Source organism: Nilaparvata lugens, chromosome X, assembly GCF_014356525.2.
Source record: "Nilaparvata lugens isolate BPH chromosome X, ASM1435652v1, whole genome shotgun sequence".
In the NCBI taxonomy this organism is placed as follows: domain Eukaryota; kingdom Metazoa; phylum Arthropoda; class Insecta; order Hemiptera; family Delphacidae; genus Nilaparvata; species Nilaparvata lugens.
Window position 1 is genome coordinate 80,986,787 of NC_052518.1, and position 22,569 is coordinate 81,009,355.

Sequence of the window (22,569 nt, forward strand, 5' to 3'; positions counted from 1 at the left end):
ATAATGTTATTTTTTAGTAGAATTCTTGTTGGATTCATAATAAATTGATGGGGAAATTTTGGTTTTAAAAATCTCTGGAGTATTCTAAAAGAGATAATTCGCAAATAATTTTGGCTTAGAAATGATTCAAAACGTTATAGAGAAATTTGAGGAAATGTGAAATTAGGTACTTCCGAGGAAGCACTGTAGCCTATTGAATTATAGTACCACCTTATAGGTCTACTATATTAAAATCAAATTCAACTTATCCTCATATAAATAAATGTTACAAGTGTTCAAAACCATAGTTATGAATTATGAAGTAAGAGCAGTACAGATATGGTTTCATAGTGGCGAGGTAAAAATCATAATAACGAATTGAAGTCTCATTACGGTAGTGTAGAAGAACATTTTCTCTTTAACAAATAATTTATCATTTCAATAGACTTTAGTGTGTTCTATGTGATTTTCCATGCTTTTATTATCACTTCGTCTAGATTACACACTTCACAAGCCTTAAGAGGAAGTTGAATACATTTTATTGATTAAACTATTGAAGAAATTCAAATGAGTATTAAGTGAGGCTTTACAATCTGATGAACGCTTGTTTATCTGAATCGTATTTGTTGCAGTGCATATTTATCGGCTTCACTTCTCCCAAATCGGTTATCAAAATTGTTTCAAAAATGATATTACTGACCAAAGCGTGCCATGGCCTTATCTGCCAAACGGCTGTCTTATTATTTTCGATTACATGATGTTTGCTTATTTCAACCTTCTTACATCTGCTATCTTAATCTTTGAAGCTCGATTGCTTGGAGGTGTCATGATCGTATAACCTCATTATGATTCGCTGTCCCTGCTGTGTTCTCACCAATCTAGCGTGTACAACACGGTACCACAAATCATGGTCAAGATCTTTGAGTGAGACCGTTGGATATTCAGTTTTCGAAATATAATTGAATGACTTCATACTAAAAAGTCTATCATTTCCAGTGCTGGTGTTGCTTCTCTGTAGATGGTGATCCATAATAAAAGCTTACCGCGCGCGTTCGAGTGCAAGAGTAATAAGCTATGCTTGCTTCAATGTGCGTTGTCGGTTAAAGACTGAGCGCACACAAACCTGTTAAGCTGTCAGTCCCCCACAACCGCCTCCCATTCCGTTTCCTGTCGACTCCTTCCACTTTTACACATTCCTTCTGTTGACTCGTTCTCCCCTCCGCCAGGCCTCCTCACACCTTTCCTTCTGTTGACTTCCCGCCATATCATGATGTTGTCTCCCCTCCGTCACCTTTACACGCACTCTCGCTTTCTACCTTCTTCTTCTTCTTTACATGTAGCCGCATTCCTTTCTTCTCCGCTGTTCACCTCAACCTCTTCTTCTTTACAGCTAGTCGCATCTTCTTCTTCTTCTTCTTTACATGTAGCCGCATTCCTTTCTTCTCCGCTGTTCACCTCTTCTTTTTCTTTACAGCTAGTCGCATCTTCTTCTCCTCTGTTCACCTTGAGCGATCTTAAAATTTCTTCTTCAATTCTTATTAGCTTGTTTACATTCAAACTAAAGGGTCTGTAATAAGCTAAGTAATCACTGATATCGTTAATATTAACTGTATTTAGAAATATTGCTTTCAATTGTCTAGCAATACTACTGTTTTTGTCTCTATTGCTTTTTGACACAAATCATACCATTCAATGTAGTTTTGTAATTTAATTTCTAAACATTCTGGCGCATAAGTCCAAGTTTGTGGATTCATTATAGCTCTTCAATCTGCTGCTACCGAAGGTACTCTAAATGAGTGGTACTAGAACAGTGGAATTTATCGCTTTTCGCTTCTCCCTTCCACCACTACCTACATTTTCGCTACAGGTCAGACTGCATACTCTCGCTTTATGCGAAATCAAATCAAATCCACAATAAACACACAGTATGCTTTCCCCATCAAAATAAAAACCTTGTCGGGCATAGTTGCGTCTTCGTTGTTTAGTTAGCAGTTTACAATGTTTCATACTTTCCATTCTATTATTTTCGCATGTATAATCGATATCAGCAGCAGCATTACGATTCAATGAACTCATATTGTTTGTAGGCATTGAAGCAGCACTATTCTCCATTCCCTTTGTTTGCTTGTTACACATCAAGATTGTCAAATAATGATACGCACTGAAAAGTGCACACCGGGCATTGGACGATTTGTTATGAATTTTGCATACACTAAAACACCAAGAATTTTCAAACATTGTATAGTCTGGTTTTTGAATATCCTCTGGCATAGTAAGCACATTGTCGTGTAACCTTTTCAAAAACTGTGCTTTTTCTCTTCCCTTTGTATAGATTGTGGTATAATTTTGCAAATATGAAGCAAGCAGCGCGTCAGTGTAAATTGAGTCGCCCTGGTCCCATCCAATTTTATGATAGTTATGTTCAAGCCAGCTGACATCGCGGTACATTTTTCTACTCAGTAATGTTTTCGGAAATGGTGATTTAAAGTGTAGCACAATATGTTGTAGTTTGTAATCGATTATGGCTACCTCTTTAATAATGATAAAATTATCATCACTTTTGAAAAAATGAAACTCGACCACAGCAAAATCAATGTCATCATTTTTCGAAAACCTGTCCATTCTGCTTCACGAACATTATTCTTCGTCTCTCTCTTCTCCTCCTCAATTCTTGCCGCCTCCTTCTCCAATTCTTCTTCTTCTTTATCCAGGTCGCATTGTATGCCAAAGTCTCGAAATTTTGTTGATACTTGCTCATCATCGTCCATTTTCTGTTGTCCGTCGGTGCATGCACACATTCTATGTACAAATGCATCAAATTTTGCTTTTGTCAATGATGACAATGATGATGATGATGATAACGACGACGACTGAGGAATATCTATGTTATTATTCAAGCTATTAGAACACATTACAACTGAACACTGATGTAATTACTGTTCATACACACACTTTTATATACCCCCCTCCTCCTTCACACCGTCATGCATAGCACGCTCTTGCGTCAAATTACTGTACTTCACAAACTAATGCGCTCAATGGTTTGTATTCTACTAATGTGTCACTTATCAAAATACAATATGCAGTCGTTAAATTTGGCACATTTTCTGTAAATTCCATTTCCAATCGAATGTCTGTTGACGATGTTAAATGATCAGCTTGATGTGAACAATCTAGTACAATTATTGGACAGCAATCAGTAAAAGTTTTATAATCTACAACTGTACCATAATCAGTATGAAGTCCTAAATTATAATAGCTGGGCGCAAATTCAATAAAAATTTTGTACAAAAGTTTTTTGTTTCCATTTATACGATCATACGGCAGATATTTACTATTCAGGAAAAGTTTAACATCATGCAATTTGCACATATCAAATTTCGACATTGTCTTTCCCATTACATTTTTCCTGTTTGTCTGAAATGCTAATATTACAAATCGCGGTGTATCAGCTTTTGAAGCCGTCTTTATAGTCCAAATCGTGCTAACACTGTTCGGCAGCTGAGGATATTCATGGATATCCCATTTTCTGAATGCAATTTTCAATGGCCTATCCTGATCAACAATTTTCAGAAATTTCAATCTTAAATGATCATCTACATGAATATAGGGCACTTTCCAAAGCAATTTTGTTATTTCCAATGACATTGATGTTGCTTGCGGCGACTGAATACAATTAATATCTGTTGCGGATCTCAAAAGCACAAGCTCTTGTCTCATATTCAAAATTACATGTTGAAAATCTTCGAAAAATGGCAGAAGTAATTTTAACGGTACGCAATAAGCAGAAGTATTATTAGTTAGTGTTGATGCACTATCAGTGAAACCTGCTAAATCATATGTATTTTAACGTTTAGTTGTTTCACTAAATATGATTTAATAGTAGAAGTAATACCTACTAGTCGACTCTTTGCAACGACTGTACCTGCCAACTCAAATCGTATCTCATCAAACATATGTGCTACTGCATTTGAACTGAGCGTATATGCAGCCTCGACCGGCGGATCATCAGGTTTGTCTTTTGCTGGCGGTTTTGTACATGTAATTTTCCCCTCAGCAATAAGAAAAGATTTTGCAACTAATGAAATAAGGTCATGAGACGATTTCGACAAACGTATTTCATCATTGTTATTAAATTTCAAATTACCATACGGCGCATGCGTATGATAATCAAATTTTGTTATATCTGAATAATAGTGTATGTCTTGTTCAACATTTAGTATGTCACTAATTGCAGCAGCCGCCGCCGCGTGTTTTGATGACATATTTCCAATTCACTTTAAAACCAAGCTTTTCTAAAAACCTTGCTCGATTATGTGTTATCAGTTTCACGGACTGATAAGTACTAACCGGTGTCGGCAATTGTTGCTGCATGCTAAAAGCAGTCCTACCGCCACTCCACTCCCTCCTACTTGCCGCACCTAGGTTGTTATACACAACTGGTCTGGCCAGAGCATTTTTTGAATTGTAGCGCCAATCCCAGACTACAGTTCTGCCCGTAACAGGCTTGTACGCTAGTGTCGATTCGTCCAGCTGTTTGCCTTGTCATCCTTGCCAGTCGACCAGTAGTCGTGCTTGTTAGTTTTGTCTTGTCTCGTTGTCTTGTTGTGAAGACCGAGTTTGTAATTTGTAATATAATTTCCATAGGAAATTTCTAGTAATTGATTGTTTAAGTGTCGTGTGTGTGGATTATAAATATAACATCGTAAATAGTGTTAAATTGAATTAATTTGCATCAGTTTTGAATTTATAAAGAATCCAGTTTGAGCTTCGTTCGAAATATAGTACAGTATACGGAGCCTGCAAGTTGAACACGGAAAACCAGCCTGGAAGCGAAAACCTATCTTTTTCCCAGATTTCTTTCCACCCCTGAATCTGACCAAAACACCTAATAAAGGCTTCGAAGGGCAAGTAGACAAAATTGGATTATATCTGGTGAGTTTTTGCTCTTTTTATTGTTCATTAATGCAGAGTTTGACTGTACCAATAACCTGGCTCAAATTGAAGATTAAATTTTTTCCTCGTTTCTATTTGATAAATTGAATAGTAAATTACAGTCCACTGGTAGCTCTAGCCTGAGCTTTGTTCAGAACATTTCTGGCCTCCGAACCGTGATGAATTTAAATTTGTAATTTGTTGATTAATTCACACACATTAGATTTAAGCAATTTCATATTGTCCAATGTTGGCATGTTCAGAATTGTCTGATCTATGCACAACTTTAGTTTGTTGTAGCCTTGTTCTAGAGCAAGGTTTCTTGTCAATTTGTATTTTTCTGAAATTAAATTTATTTCAGTTAAAATTGTAATTTTCCTGAAACTAGGCTCATTGTGCTCTTTTCTCAGGAATTTGTTTGTTGGATTTTGTATTGTCCATTTTGTATTGTACATGTTAGTGAAGGTTAATCACAGCATGATTTTGTTTGTTCAATTCAACAAGTTATCGTTTGTTTGTGAGTTGTTGGAAGAACATTATCTAATCATATAGTTTTGTCTTCAGCAGTAACTTGTCTTGTGAATTGATAATCGAAGTTTAACTTTGATAACTTACTAGTCGTGATTTTTCCTTCCATTTAGTTTTGAACTCATTCTTGTTTTTTTTGTCTGTTGTTTGTATTGTCAGGGCTGAATTGTTTTGTGTATGAGTTCAGGATGGAGGAAAAATTACAGAAACAAATCATTGTGCATCGCGCTAAACTGGAACAATTGTATGCCCGATTGCAAAGAATTTATGAACTGTCTAAAAATGTCTCTGATCCAAAAGTTGCTGAGCAATTTTTAGTGTTGTATCCTCGGGTGTCTCAGACCATTTCGGATTTTGAAAAGACAGAATTAGTGGTTAATGAGTTGGAACTTGAGTTGAATAAAGACTATGTTGTAGCATTCAACGACTCACATCTAGATCTGTTTCAGTATATTGAAGAAGCGGCTAACACTCTCAAACAGAGAGAGGCGACTGATGCTATTGCTCAATCTTCGGCAGCTGCAGCAGCTAGTGCACAGCCGGTCGTGTCCGAGTCAGTACTGCCCAAAATCGACCTTCCAAAATTTGATGGGAACCAGACTCAATGGTCGGTGTTTTATGAATTATTTAAGGCATTGGTACATGACAACAAGAGTTTGAACGATCAGCAGAAGGTCCAATATCTTGTAAGTAGACTTACTGGACAAGCAGCAAATATTTGTCGTCATTTGCCACCATTGGCTAATAATTATCTAATAATTTGGCAGGCATTATTGACCCGCTATAACGATCCACAAGCGCAAGTCGATGCCTATTTCAAACAAATTTTTGAATTTCGTCCAATAAAATCAGAATCAAAGGCAGGTTGTATTGCGATTTTGGATGGGTTTTGCAGTTCCATCAATGCAGTGAAGAGATTGCAACTCACTGATTTGTCAGACTCGATATTCCTTTATCATGGCTTGAGATTGCTGGATCCAAGCTCTCGTAGAAATTTTGAATCAGCCGTACGTGACAAGGCTATGCCAACTTATGCTGATTATGTCAAATTCATTGAAAAGCAAATTAAGACTCTTCCTTCTGATGAGAAACAGACTGAATCGTTTAATATGAGGCACAAAAAGGATAATAAATCAAAGGTGTTTGTGGTTCAATCCAATGATTCATCTAACGATGCATCTAGTAAAAATCCCAATTGTCTGAAGTGCTCAAAACCGGGTCATCGGTTAGTAGATTGTGCTAGTTTCTTGAAAATGACTCCTTGGGATCGTTATTGTTTGATTAAAGGAAAGTTTTGTTGTTTTCGTTGTCTTGATGTGGATCATTTGAGTAAAAATTGTCGTAGTAAAACTCAGTGTGCTCAATGTCGAGAATCTCATCATTCTTTATTGCACTTTTCCAGATCAAGTTCCAATGAAGGTGTTGCGTCCTCGTCGAACTCCAAGGCAGGTGGCACATCACCTATTAGTTGTTGTTCTACATCCAATGATGTAGAAAATTCGACCGTTGTGTTGTCGACCGTCACTGCACATATTCGAGATTGTAATGGTCAGCTTTGTGATGTTCGTTTCTTGATTGACACCGGGAGTCAGTGTCATTTTGTTACAGCCAAATTGTGTCGGCGTTTGAGACTACCATTCCAGCCCATGAAAACCGTTGTTCGTGGATTCGGTGGTGGTACTAGTGAAGTTCGAGGTCGTACTTGTGTGTCGATTCAGTCGAAGTTGGATCCTACCGTCAAGTTTTCGATGGATGCCACAGTGGTAGATAGAATCATCGACAAGTTGCCTTCTTGTGAAATCGACAGATCCAAACTTCATCATCTGGAAAATCTCACACTGGCTGACGACAAATTCTACCTTCCTAGTAGAATAGATGGCATCATTGGTGCAGAGTTAATTCCTCACTTGCTACGTTGGAGTCCTAGTATAGGTGAATCGTACGAATTGATGACTGTTAATAGTGTCTTTGGTCACATTCTGATGGGGAGAGCGCCGATTCTCACTTCAACAAAAAATGTGTCGAATTGTTTTACAGCCATCTGTAGTCCATTCATTAGTAGTCCATCGTTGGATAGTTTTGTGGAACGTTTTTGGGAGTTGGAATCGTGCCCTACACCAAGCTGTCAACTGAAACCGGACGAGTTGGAGTGTGAGGTAAATTTTCGGAAGTCTGTACATCGTGTGAATTCTGGTCATTTTGTTGTTGCCTTGTCATTTGCGGAGCCACCCAGCAGCTTGGGAGATTCGTATGCTGTCGCCGAACGCCGACTACTGAGTTTGGAGAGACGACTAGAGCATGACAGCAATACTCGTATTTCATATCATGAAATATTGATTGATTACCTACGTCAGGGTCACATGTCGTTTGTAGCAGATCAGACAGACCGAGGTGGTTACTACATACCGCATCACGCCATCGTGAAAGCAAGCAGCACTACCACGCCCATCCGAATTGTATTTGATGCTGGTTCCAGAACATCATCGGGTTAGTCATTGAACCAGGTTCTTCATGCTGGTCCCAAATTGCAGACTGACATTTTTGTTTTGTTAGTCAATTTTCGTTTGTTCCCAATCGCACTAACTGCCGACATTAAACAAATGTATCGACAGATATTAGTGGAGGATTCCTGCCGACGTTATCAGCGTGTATTGTGGAGATTTTCGCCGGAGGATCCGATCGAAATTTATCAGCTCAATTGTGTTGTTTTTGGTGTTTCAAGCTCTCCATATTTGGCACTTCGCACCATCCACCAGCTTGTAGAGGAGGATGGAAATCGTTTTCCAGCAGCCAAGGCGAGAATACCAAGTTCATGGACAACTTAGTCACATCTGTCGCCACAGAGTCAGAGGCCGCGGAGCTGTATCATCAGTCCAAGCAGCTGTTTGAGGGAGGAGGTTTCTCGCTCACAAAGTGGACATCAAATTCACCATCAATGCTGGAGAAATTCTCGGAGGAAGAGAAATCGTTTTCGTACAAGGATTTCGAAGCAGACAACTCCTTGGCTATCTTGGGATTGAATTGGCAACCTAGTACTGATCTGTTTCAGTTTTCCGTCAAGTGTGGTGAGGTCGTCGCTACTAAGCATTCTATTCTGTCAGTGATGGCTCGTATCTATGATCCACTTGGTCTCTTGTCACTGTTTACGTTATTTCTAAAATATCTTGTCCAGAAACCGTGGAAATTAGGAGTGGATTGGGACGAGAAGCCGCCTGAGTCTATATGCACTCTTTGGGAGAATTGTCAGAAAGAGTTGCCTCTATTATTAAAATTTGCTGTTCCACGTCACGTTGGTTTGTTTCAGGATTCTCACATCAGTTTGATTGGTTTTTGTGACGCATTATTGTCGGGTTATGGTGCAGTTATCTATGTGAAGTCGCAGAAGGAGAGCGAGGAGTCAAGAGTTGTATTATTGTGTTCCAAGTCCAAGGTAGCACCATCTAAAGTTGTTTCAATACCTCGTTTGGAGTTGTGTGCGGCACTCTTGTTGGCAGAACTCATGAATTCAGTAGTCACTATTATTAGTGAACGTTGTCATGTGTCTTGTATTGTCGCACTCTCTGATTCGACAGTCACCTTGTGTTGGATTAATGCTCCATCCGCAAAATGGCAAACTTTTGTTGGTAATCGCGTCGCAAAAATACAGGATTCTTGTATACAGGAGTGGATGCATGTTGCTGGAATTGAAAATCTCGCTGACTGTTTGTCTAGAGGTTTATCACCAGTTGAGCTTGTGAACTTTCCGTTGTGGCTCTCAGGTCCATCATGGTTAGCAGAGGACGAATGCGATTGGCCCGTCCGAACTCAAATGGAAGAGATCGTGGATCCACCAGAGGCGAAAAAACCGTCAGTGTTGACAGTCACAAAATCTCCTGATTGTAACAGCAATGCAGTATATACATTGATTGGTCGTTGTTCGGATTATGGTCATCTTTTGAGAATTGTAATTCTTGTTCTCAAATTCTTACGAATCTTACCCCAATCAGAGGAATCAGATTTCGATGTTGCTGAGAGGTATCTATGTAAAGTGGTGCAGAAGATACATTTTTCATCTGAATTTGTGCAATTGGAGAAGGGAGAAGATTGTTCTATGCGCCTTCGTCGCCTGTCTCCATTCATTGATAAAGGTGTGATTCGCGTCGGCGGTCGTTTGTCTCATGCTGGACTGGAATTTGAGACTTGTCATCAGATGATCCTACCAAAATCCGACGCTTTCGTATCGATGTTGATTGATTATCATCACAAGAAGAACTGTCACGCTGGACCTTCATTATTGTTGTCCTTGATCAGACAGAAATTCTGGATACTGTCTGCTCGCTCTATTATTCGTATTTGTGTATTTAAGTGTAATCGTTGTTTCCGTATTCGACCTAGTAAAAAATTATATCCACTCCCAACTTAATAGTTGTTGTGATTGTTGCATTTTTTTCTTTTGTGTTGTTTTTTCATGTTGGTGTTTTTTTTTTTGTCATGTCTGGATTTTTTCCTTTCTGTGGTTTTTTTTTTCAGTTTTGTAACTTGGCTGAAAAATAGTTTTTCAGAGGCGGGGGTATGGTCTGGCCAGAGCATTTTTTGAATTGTAGCACCAATCCCAGACTACAGTTCTGCCCGTAACAGGCTTGTGCGCTAGTGTCGATTCATCCAGCTGTTTGCCTTGTCATCCTTGCCAGTCGACCAGTAGTCGTGCTTGTTAGTTTTGTCTTGTCTCGTTGTCTTGTTGTGAAGACCGAGTTTGTAATTTGTAATGTAATTTCCATAGGAAATTTCTAGTAATTGATTGTTTAAGTGTTGTGTGTGTGGATTATAAATATAACATCGTAAATAGTGTTAAATTGAATTAATTTGCATCAGTTTTGAATTTATAAAGAATCCAGTTTGAGCTTCGTTCGAAATATAGTACAGTATACGGAGCCTGCAGTACAGTATACTCGTTTCTATTTGATAAATTGAATAGTAAATTACAGTCCACTGGTAGCTCTAGCCTGAGCTTTGTGCAGAACAACAACAAAACCCATTCTGTAGCGCGATTCCTTCTTGCTCGCGCTCTCTCGCTTGTGTTGTTTGCGTGACTAATGCTCACATCATTCTAACACATGCTTGATCCACCGCCGCCTCACTCTCTCTCTCTATTCCTTCTTTCTAATGTGTACTCTTATTGTTATACTATCGCCGCGGAAATCAACTAGTTTACCATTCTGATCAACTACTTGAATTACAATAGATTGAATTCTGTGTGTGTTTAATGGGAAGTAAATAATTGGCGATGGTGATTCATTTATCAGAAAACCAGGTGCAACCTTTGGTAGAAATTCAAAAATTGTATGAACCTCTTGCCCATTTCGATAACTGCCGCATGCAATATTACAAGTAACCTGGAGCGATGTTATATTTGTAATGGATACTAAACGTTTAGAATAATGCCATTTATTTGCTACAAGAATTTCTCTATCAAAACCGAGTATATCGGCTAGTGATGTGTTCATTGTTAAATCAAAATCTTTATCCGCTTTCAATTCACATAGCATTGTCGTATTATTTCCTTGTATGATTAGATTTGAACTATCAACGTTCAATTTTCTCTTTATTTCATTTATTATATGATCAATTTTGTAGGAGCCTGTATCCAAATCAATCAAGCTATCACCATACTTAAAAGATGAGTTGACATTTTTAATTATATTCGGTACACTATTGTATGTCCATAAATTAATCAATCCAATTTCATATTGATAGCGTGCGTCTAGCTCTAGTACAGTGGGAAGTACTTCAATTAAACAACTGCTGCTGCTGCTACTGTCTTTAGATGATAATGTTATTACAACCATTGTGTACTACTACTGTTTTACCACCTTCTTTCATACACATCTACAAGTGAACTGTCTGCTATAACGCATCTGCAAGAAATAAAAGACAAAAATGACCACATACATTACTATTTAGTGTTTGTAATTGATCATAATTGAAATAAATTTCAACATTTGGTTGTTGTTTGAAATAGTTTATCAATTGTATGGGTGGCTGTAAATTACCAATTGGATCAAAATAATATACTTTTTGTGCATGTTTTTTGTAAGCCACCCAGTGTGTTCCACTGTTCATGATCGAGTCTAAATTTATGATCGATTTTTCATTTAAATTAATTCTTTTTGGCAATGTATCAATCATATAAATACCATACAATTTAATATCTAAAATAGCAGCCCAATCTAGTAGATCATAATTTGACAGTGGTCCTTGTATATTAATCTTCATTTTCTCACTTTCTTTGGTGCTCTTCTCCTCCTCGTCCTCTTCTTCGTTGTCCTTCTTCTTTGTGAAGGTGATTCAATGATTCTACCGCCTTTATACAAGGGTGCATATGGTCTTAAATAAAAACCTTGACCAGCTATGTGCTTACTTAAATGTTTAATTGCTTTTTGTCGTAAATGTGCAATTCTTTGTTCTTGTAGTGATGAATTATTTTTCCAACCTTCTCTTCTATTTTTCCGCCGCCGCCGCCTCCGTTGTACTCTACCCCCACCAAAGGCAGCTTTAGCTTTGATCAAATTTGTAAATAAGTATGCGGCTGCTTTTTCAGTTAAACCTGTGTTTGGATTTTTAAAAACAGACCATGCTTTATCAGCCAAACGACGATCAGCCACATTTCGCGACGAATTATCACTATGCTGCGCATACGCTATATCATGCTCTTTACATGCTTCATCCAGACTATTTATTCCTTTGTCCCCCCTTCTTAATCTTTTATCTAATTTGGTGCCGGGTCCACAAAAGCGGTAGGAGGGGATATGCAACTCCATAGGTAATGTATCGACAATTTTATTAAGGGCGGTTGATGCAAATCCGCTAAGTTTCGATAAAATACCAGTGCCAATTTTACATCGCACTCGTCAACGACGACGAAGGCAAGACTTTTTTGCTACCATCCTTTCAATAGCAATGTTGAAACCTGACTAAATAGAAATTAGTTAATCCCCTTAAGACCTAACCGTTGTCGGCTCCGGCTCGCTATCAAAAATATTACAAAGTTGTAATGTTGTTATTAGTAGAAAATTCGAAATACTATCACCAGACGATGGGTTTATGTTTATACAACTGTTCAATGCTGTATAATTGTTGAAAAAATTACAAATAACCTTACGTTGATCATTCATATAAGCATACCATTTGTCTAGTCCATCATCAAATAATTTCGATGTTTTATAATTCATTTGAGATTTAACATATAGTCTTATATAAGATAATATATGTGCTTTATTATAAGCTTTCACGCTTAAATTGGCAGTACTGCTGCTGCTGCTGTCTTTTACAGATTGGTTCAATGATGAAAAATTTAACACATTTTCAACTCTAATATTGTGCAATGTACAAGTACTCAGAGTATAGTATAAGAGTAATATCATACTAATTGTGTATATTATGAATGTAACAAATACTATGATTATTTTCATTTCTTGTCCTATTGACTTGACTCCCATCGTGTCTGCTGGCAAACTAAGTTTGCAGTGACATGCAACTGAATGCATTCATGTATGACGCGTGTGTGCAGCTATGCATGACCAGACATGTCTGAACATGTCTGTGTGAAGTCATTAACCTTTGACTATGAATAGTCATGTGGAACAATGATTGTACATCAGTTGTGCACAGTTGTTGATCACACACACACACACAAGGTAAGTTAAATGAAGTGCAATAATCAACATATATAATTTATTATAAGAAAGAGAAATTAATTATAAATTTATAAGAAAAAGAAACCTAATCCTTTAATTCAAATTGCCACAATTTGAAAAAAAAAAAAAAAAAATTAAATTTGAAATATTATTAATTTAAAAATGTTCCTCTGATCAGCTGAATCTACGGCCGCTGCCGCGACCGTCGATTCAGCCTTATATCAGAGGAACGACCTTCGCTGTGAACAACTTGCATTATTAAATTGTGGCAACCTGAATTAAACGACTGCACATTCGCACGCATAATCTTAGTAGTAAATCTATGCGGCATGAAAGTTTCAATTTTGGCATCTTCGTTGCCCCGACGTCCTACATTTGCTACCCTAATGATAACAGCATCCTTGTTGTAGGAGTGCACAACACGCGCACCTAAAACAGGATACTGAAATGCATTGGATAAATGTTTTAACGCAATTGTACGACGTCGGGATGGATCTGAAAACCTTATCAGTCCATCGAAATCAAATTCATGCCGCATAGAGTTAGATCCTAAGATTGCGCGTGGACGTCTATAAGGATGAGTGGTGGAGGCGGAGGTAGAGGCGGCGGCGGTGGGGGGACATCCTTGTTGGTGTGATGTGATGGTGAAGGCGGGGGGGATTCTTGTTGTGACGGTGGGGGCGGGGGGGATCCGGGCAGCAGCAGCTCGGGTGGCGGGTGGTGGTGGCGTGTATACCACAAGCTGCTGGCAATGCGGCGATGAAGGGGGAGGGTGATCGAGGCTGGAAACCTGTTGCTGGCACCGAACTGTTTGATGAAGAGGAAACTGCCAGAGCTTTTGTTCCTTTAGTTGGTTCTCAGCTCTGGTCAATAGATCCAATAATGAATCATCTTCATCAAACAGTTCGACGCCAGCGTCGGCGGGTGCGGCGTCGCTTCGCAATAGTTCAGCCTCCAGCATAGCCATTGCCCCGTCCTCGGACCACAACTCGTTAGTGTAAATTTCCTGTAGAAAAAAATTAAGTTTAGCAAAAATATATTATTTTTTATTTTTCAGTTGCTGTTTGAAAATGTTGCCGCGAGCAAGAAAGCGTTGCATTCATTGTTCCAACAACAGTGACATCATCAACAACAACAACGATAGTGATGAGAAGAAAGCGGTAAATTACTTTAAAGAAATCGATAGGCTTGACTCATTTTTTGAAGGTAATAAAACTATTTGGCCGCATCAATATCCAAAACCGAATCATTTAGCAGAGGCCGGGTTCTACTTTTTAAAAGTTTTCGATAGAACAAAATGTGTTTTTTGCAATGTAGTTTTGGAAAATTGGGAAGTGAGTGATTATGCTATTTTTGAACATAAAAAATGGTCACCGAAGTGCGGCTTCATAAACAATTATCTTGTTGGTAATATTCGTACAACGTCAACTTTTCAGAAAAAACCAGACTACAATGAACAATACGAACGTGAAAATTCATTTATGAAAATGGAATGTTTGCCGAAAAATTTCAAACAGCTAGCAAGTGACGGATTTTATTATGGTATTGATTTTTCAAATTCGAATGGATTTGGTCTTATTTGCAGTGGTTGTCATATGTGGGCAGACACATCGATCAATAAATACCAATTGAGGGATTTACACATTCAATCATCGTCAAATTGCGATTTTGTTAAAAAAAGTCAAGTGTGTGAAGCAGAAGCAGAAGAAGAAGAAGAAGAAGAAGAAGAAGAAGAAGAAGATGATGATAAAGACATAACCTATTAGCAGTTGTACAGTGTGTGATAAGTATTCCAGTTTAGTTTGCGCAAAGGGGATGTTTTAATTAGCAGTAGATTAGTTTGTACATTCAATGTGTGAAGAACAACAAAGACAACCACCTAGAGTGTTATTTGGGTAATCAGTTTTAGGGGACATTAGAAGAACTTTATTTGTATGATAGAAGTATTCAGATTAGTTGAAAAAGACTGATTGCGCAAAGGGGATGACAGTGTTTTAATTAGCAGTAGATTAGTTTGTACGTGTGAAGAACAACAAAGACACCCTCCTATAAGTAGATTTGGGTAAACAGTTTTAGGGGACATTAGAAGAACTTTATTTGTATGATAGAAGTATTCAGTTGAAAAAGACTGATAACATTATTTTTAGTTTGCTAAATTTGTATGAGAAGAAAACTGTCAACAAACAGAAAACTACTGTTGGATTAGAAGAATGTATTTCAAGTCAGTTTGCTAGATGAGTAAATGGAAAAATAATAATAAACTTACATTGGTTTCGCTGTTGATTGGTGCTGCCATAGGCGAGGTTTGATCTGCTGACATCGACGTAGTGTTGTAGGAGTTTCAAACTGATACTAACAGAAGGACGCAGTTTTTCGTCATTATATATTATCAACTTGATGAATATAGATGGTAAGAAGTTCAAAGAAAGTATATCTGTTTTGTGCATATGTTGTATGCGAAATTTAGTACAGATGTCCGGAACACTGATAAGGAAAAATATCGTTTGCAAATTTCTTAAGGACAATTAACGGGCAAAATGTGTGCACCTTGCGTCTCTGTAACGGACTTAACATCTGCCAATGTTAGCTGAGTGAAAGATATTAATTTATTCATTGTGCAGTGCACATGCATACTTATATAATTATTGCAACCCCCACATGTTCTGCGTGATAACAAACTGACAGTTGATGGTACCGAGCGGCTCAAAATTATAAAAGCATCGAGCGACATGATATTGCTTGCATTCGATTATAGTGTGACGTTTCATGCACAGTGCAAATGGACAACCAACAATCCGATAAAGCAGCAGCTGCAGCAACAAGCGAAGAAGCCGCAACGCCAACAATCAACACATAAGTATAATGAAATATTTTTTGAAATTAATTTACAAACTGTAAAAAAGTAGCAACAAGTTTTGTGAGTGTTTTCATTGTCAATAATGATTGGCGGTGAAAACATTGTCACGTTTTCATTGGCAGTAATGATTGGAAAACAAATATGATTAAAATGTTATACTCTAACAATCAAACTGAAAAAGCGGTGGCGGCGGCGGTGGCAGTAAACAATTTGACTACTTTAATTTCTATTTTGAAAACAATTGTCTTGCTCTAACAACTGCAAACAAATATGTATAATGGCGGCTGAGGAGGTAATAATTGTGCTTGAAGTAAACTGGAAAATATACTATCTGTAAACAGATTTATGATCATTCAATAATGTGCGTTTGCAAATAAATGTATACACACACACACACACACACACACACACACACACACACACACACACACACACACACACACACACACACACACACACACACACACACACACACACACACACACACACACACACACACACACACACACACACACACACACAGTCATTTTATTCTATACAATTATTTCATTCTATATGTTTGTTTTTTCAGCCTGGTTGAGACGATAGCGGTCGACAAGGAGGTGGAGGTGGAAATGGCGGATGAGGAATGGTGTGTGGTTGACAGCAGCGATTCGCCGCCGGCAAAACGTGTCCACTTTTCCTCAGCGTGTGATACGCCAAAACGTGGTGGAAAAGGTCGGGGCCACGGCATTTATTTTGCCGATCAACGCATCATCGCTCAGGGCAGAGGAAGAGGCCGGCAAATTGATGTGGGTGGAGTGAGCGCGGAGTCATCATTGCAACAGTCCAGTCGTAATAGTGGACACCAAGCTGAAGCATCATTGATTCTGCTAGACGTGACAAACTCATCACAACCGAGAGTCGTGAACGCTACTGCTACTAACATCGACAACGAAGTTGAAAACATTGATCCGCAGCAAACCTCTTCAAAGCGGTAAGACGGCAAAACCTATTACCTATTATTACTACTACTACTACATCTACTAGCAAAATCGAAAAACTATGGATTATACTATTGAACGACGTACTAGCATAAATTCGAGTGCAGTTCGCTACAGATTTGTTTTTAGAAAAATATTCATTGATGTTGTTCAAACATTATTGCAAATTTTAAAGCCGAAAGTAATTGAATTAATTGTTGAAGAAAGTGATAATTTTGACAAAAATATTAAATGGTATTTTGTTACAACTGTTCAATTGAAAAAAGTAAATGTTGATAGCGGCGATCAATCGCAGCAAGAAGAAATTGTTGAAACTATGACAAACGCATCGTTTTACAGTTATACGTCATTGTTAATTAATCTTGATGAACAATTAGATATTTTGCAAGATCAATTTATTAGTGGTGTAGAGAAAATTGAATCAACGCTTGATAAGTTTATTAGATACGATAGTGGTTGGACTGTAGTTAGAATCATTTCGTTTGATTTGAATATTACTCGTTACAATCCTTTAGCTGGTGGAAATAGTACATACATTGAAACACCTGATTTTATAAAAGCAAAAAGAGCCGTTATAAATGTAAAAAACACAAATGATAGTAAATGTTTTGTATGGAGTGTACTTAGCTATTTTCATTACAGACGTTGTAATATGAATGTTGACTATCTGAAGCAATTTGAAAATAATCTAAATTTGACTGGTATTAAGTTTCCTACTACAGTGCATGACATTAAAAAATTTGAAGTGCAAAATTTAAACATTTCTATAACAGTGATTGCTTATGATGCTGCTAAAAAAAAGTTTTTCCCGTACCGTTGTTCAATTTACAGACAACGCGAACATAAAATCAATCTTCTACTATTGTCAAATGATACAACACCGAAAAAATGGCATTATGTTCTGATAAACACGCGTCAAGGGTATAACGGGTTGTCACGGCTACTGAGTCATCACTTGTCTTTGCATAATGGTCAAGTGTTCATTTGTCCATATTGTTTTAACAAATTTACAACTAACCGGCAAGCAAATTGTGATGGAAAAACCAATCTAGAAAAACATATGGATTTGTGTTCAACATTTGCAATACAAAGAACAGTACTACCTAAACAGGGTGAAATGTTAAAGTTTAAAAATTTTTCGTACACACTAAAAAATAAGTACATTGCATTTGCCGATTTTGAAAGTTTTATTGTACCAACAAATAACGGTGAGGACGACGATGAAAATGATGATGATGATTTGCTCGGAACTGATATAGGAAATAGCTTTACAAGGAAAACACAAAAACATGTTGCTTGCGGCTATGCGTTTATTATTTTAGACGAATCAGGTGAAATATTCTACGGCCCACGCGTTTATAGAGCTACAAGTGTTGGCGAGAAAATTATTGAGCAATTTCTTGATGAGATCATTGCCATAGGTCGAAACTGTTCCTTTGATATGCAACAAGAAGTGCCCATGATTGAATTAAATGAAGAACAATTATTAGCTTTTAACAATAGTACAGTATGTTTTTTGTGCAACGATGAATTTAAAGCCAACGAAATTCGTATTAGGCACCATTCTCATACAACAGGAAATTTTCTCGGTGCAACGCACAAGTCATGTAATTTAAATGCAAAAGCACCAAAACTATTAAACTGTTTTTTTTTCATAATTTTCACGGATATGATAGTCATTTCATTGTTAAGGCATTAGCAGGACGAAAGGGGAAAATTGATTGTATTGCAAACTCATCGGAAAAATTCCTCACAATTACAGTAGATCGAGTACGTTTCCTTGACAGCTATCAATTCTTAAGCTCAAGTCTACAGTCACTTTTTGCCAATCTTGCAAGTGATACAGAAAACATTGATACTAATTTCAAAGTAATGTGTAAAATATTCAACGATAAAAATCATCAAAAACTTTTACTACGTAAAGGCATGTACCCGTATCAGTACATAACAGATGCTGAAAAATTTGAAGAACAGCAATTGCCAGCAATTGACTCATTTTAAAGTACACTTAGTAACACAGCATTGCAAGTAGAAGATTACGAGCATAAACTCATTGGGTGAATATCATGATCTTTACCTTTTGTCAGATTGCTTACTGCTGGCAGATATTTTTCAAAATTTTAGGACTGTATTTTTTGCAATTTACAAACTGGATGTATCACACTTTGTATCGTTACCACATTTTTCGTTGAATGCAATGTTATATTTGAGTAAAGTACGTTTAGAATTAATTAGCAATGCTGATATGAACTTGCTCATAGAATCTGGTTTACGCGGTGGTCTGTCAGTCATCCCCCACCGTCATGCAGTCGCAAACAATAAATATATGGGCGCAAATTATAACCCAGCTATTGAAAATAGTTTTTTGCTCTATCTTGATTGTACAAGCTTATACGCACATACAATGATTGCCTACAAGCTACCTGAATCAAATTTCAGATTTTTATCACAAGATGAAATTACAGCTTTAGGCGATTTTACAAGCATTCACGATGAAGCCGACACTGGCTATATAGTTGAAGCAGACCTGTCCTATCCAGTTAATTTACACGAATTACATAACAGCTTTCCCCTGGCACCATTAAAAGATCAGCCGCCTTACAACCTGTTCTCTTCATATCAAACAGACAACACTGTTGCTCTGCGCAGAGAAGCGGCCGCGCGCCGCCCTTATCCCAACACCGGCGCCGCCGCCGCGTCATCACGTCTTTTAGCCACCCTTTATAATCGTAAATGATATGTACTCCACTATAGAAATTTGAAACTTTATTTAAGCTTGGGCATGAAATTGACTGCTGTACATAGAGTAATCGCTTTTCATCAGTCATACTGGCTTAAACCGTTTATTGATTTGAATGCGCAACTGAGAAAGGAAGCAAAAAATTCATTTGAACGTACCCTCTTTAAATTTCTTTCAAATAGTCTGTTCGGAAAATTGATGGAGAATAATAGGAAAAGAATAGATTTTAAGCTAATTACTTGTCAGAAAAAATTGGAAAGTTTGATTGCAAAACCAAGCTGTAAACGATGGATTGTGTTTGACAAAGACATTGTCGCTGTACAAATGTGTAAAACAGAAATAAAATTAGATCGACCAATTTATGCTGGTTTTTCAATTCTTGATTTGAGTAAATTTACAATGTTCAATTTCCACTACAACATTTTCTTGAAAATGTTCGATCCAAGCTGTGTTAAATTATGCATGAGCGATACAGACTCGTTGCTATATCATATCAAATCGGACGATATCTATGCAGTTATCAAACAAAATCTTCAACATTTTGACACAAGTGCTTATCCTGTCACACATTGTTGTTATAGTCAATTGAACCATGGTGTGCCTGGCACATTTAAAGATGAATTAAAATCTGGCATTATTACCGCTTTTTGCGGTCTTCGTGCAAAACTTTACAGTTTTGAATATGTACTAAGCAGTAGTGCTAGTAGCAGCAGTAGTAGTAAATAGTAGTAGTAGTAGTATTAAGGATAGTTCTTATGAAAAATTTAGTAAGCACGCAGCTAAAGGCGTAGCGAGAACAATTATAAACAATAAACTAAGGTATGATATGTACATGAAATGTCTGACAGATAGATTAGTTCAACGTGAATGCTTTTCACAATTACGCAGTTATTCACATGATATTTATCAAATATTGTGTGCCAAAGTTGCATTATCACCATTTGACACAAAAAGATACATTGATTTAAACGGTATAGATACGAAAGCGTGGGGTCATTATTTAATAGAAGAGAGAAGAAGAGAAGATATTGATAGCAGCAGAACGGCTAGTGGCTCTGGTGTTACACCAGACTGATCGCAGCAGTGAGAGAGAGAGGAAAGTGGAGCAAGAAGCTATTAGTGAAACCAGTTCATATTAGATACAACAAGCACCGCTCCGACACAGCTCAGTGTCGAACACGAAGAAGAAGGTGGCAGAAACAACATCCATCTAAAGAAGAAGAAGAAGAAGAAGACGAAGAAAGATCGCTGTTGAAGACAACAGAGCAGTGCTGCAGGTGTGACTGAACTCTAGCAAAAACAATCACGCACGCATGCACAAGCATGCGCGCACCCACATTCGTGTAGGGGAGAACGAAACCGCAAATATGTCAGATTTGCAACAGAAAATTGCTCAGGAATTACACCGTCCAGCGCGAAGAAAATTCAACAGACGTAAATATATATTAAAAGGAATAAAAGACCTCATTCAAATTGATTTAATTGAATTGCCAGAATTTGCTAGAGCAAACAACGGCTATCGTTATGTTTTGATTGCAATTAATTGTTTTTCACGTTATGCTTTTGCTGAACCATTAAAAACTAAAACAGGAAAAGAAGTTGAACGAAAATTAGCGCGAATATTAGTGTTAAATAAAGGTATAAAAAATGTGCAAAGCGATTTAGGTCGTGAATTTTACAATAAGGATGTTAAACAACTATTCGATAGGTTGAACATTAATCATTACAGTGTATTTTCTGAAATTAAGGCAGCTTTTGTTGAAAGATTGAACCGAACACTGAAATCATGTTTGTATGAACGACTAACTGCTAGCGGTATGCAAAAATGGTTAAACATTTTGCCGGACATTGTTTATCAATATAATAACACTATTCATTCAGCGATTGGCATGACACCAGCCAGTGTTAGATGACGTCATGAAAAGCATTTGATCATGTTACAGTTGAAAAAGACAAAGCAATCGCCGCGTACAGTTTATCGACCAAAGTTTGCATTAGGCGACGTAGTGCAAATAAGTAAGTTTCGTCAGGTTTTTGATAAAAGTTTTAGATTAAATTGGTCGCCAGAACTGTTTATAATTCACGGTGTTTATCCCACACAACCGCCAACCTATGTAATTCGCAATCTTAACAATGAAATCATACAAGGCAGATTTTATAGTGAACAATTGATGAAAACAAACTTAACACCGTCCGAACAAAATACATATTTAGTTGAACGAATAATACGAAAATCAAACAATAAATATCTCGTTAAATGGTTAGGCTTTGATAAAACTAGCTGGATAGATAAGAGTGATATTATTACTCTGTCTGTAAAACAGAAGAAACTGCGTGCAACACGCAAAAATCATTAAATTTATTTGCATATTGTTTCAGATATGATATAAACATAATGTCAATGGCAATGGATGCGCCACTGTTGTTCTATTTGCTGAATGGTAACGATGCGTGTAGTGTTATTAAAAGAATAATTGATCTTTTGTGCACGCTTAAAGCGATGTGTGTAAAACGTGTTGATATTGAAAAATGCTTTCTAGTTAGCTTATGTAAAAAAACATTTTACAGTGATGTTGTTGTTAATGTTGATGATGATGATGATGATGATGATGATGATAGTAGGTATCATTTAGGTATATGCTCATATAACAATTTAAAAGATGCAATTCAAAATGCAAGCAGCGTATTTGATGTAGTAGATACTTGTATCTGTGCTCAATTTCCTATGCAACTAAACATACTTTACTCGCAAATTAAATCAATAGACTTTAATGTAGCTGATGTTGATGAAGATGATGATAAGAAGAAAGAAAAGATATTAATTTATAATTTAGATTATTGCATGTCAATGGCTAATCTTAATTAATGCGTGTG

General features: G+C 37.2%; 2 protein-coding genes across 6 annotated transcripts in view; both read right to left on the reverse strand.

Moving 5' to 3' along the window:
- The window catches only part of LOC111045476, an 853,815-nt gene that overhangs the window by 333,317 nt on the left and 497,929 nt on the right, over positions 1 to 22,569 (reverse strand). The gene's annotated exons all lie outside the window — the stretch shown is intronic.
- Positions 13,265 to 16,528, reverse strand: LOC120354477. The gene is made up of 2 exons (XM_039441708.1): positions 15,382 to 16,528; positions 13,265 to 14,121 (listed from the first exon to the last, which is right to left on the reverse strand). Exons 1-2 carry the CDS (start codon positions 15,433 to 15,435, stop codon positions 13,300 to 13,302), a joined length of 876 nt encoding a protein of 291 aa, XP_039297642.1. The 5' UTR covers positions 15,436 to 16,528; the 3' UTR covers positions 13,265 to 13,299.

Bases quoted from the DNA above. Each gene is read 5' to 3' on its own strand.
- LOC120354477 (XM_039441708.1), bottom strand. From the start codon at position 15,435: ATGTCAGCAGATCAAACCTCGCCTATGGCAGCACCAATCAACAGCGAA. The intron at 14,122-15,381 runs GTAAGTTTATTA...TTTTTTCTACAG, and splicing joins CAATCAACAGCGAAACCAAT to GAAATTTACACTAACGAGTT.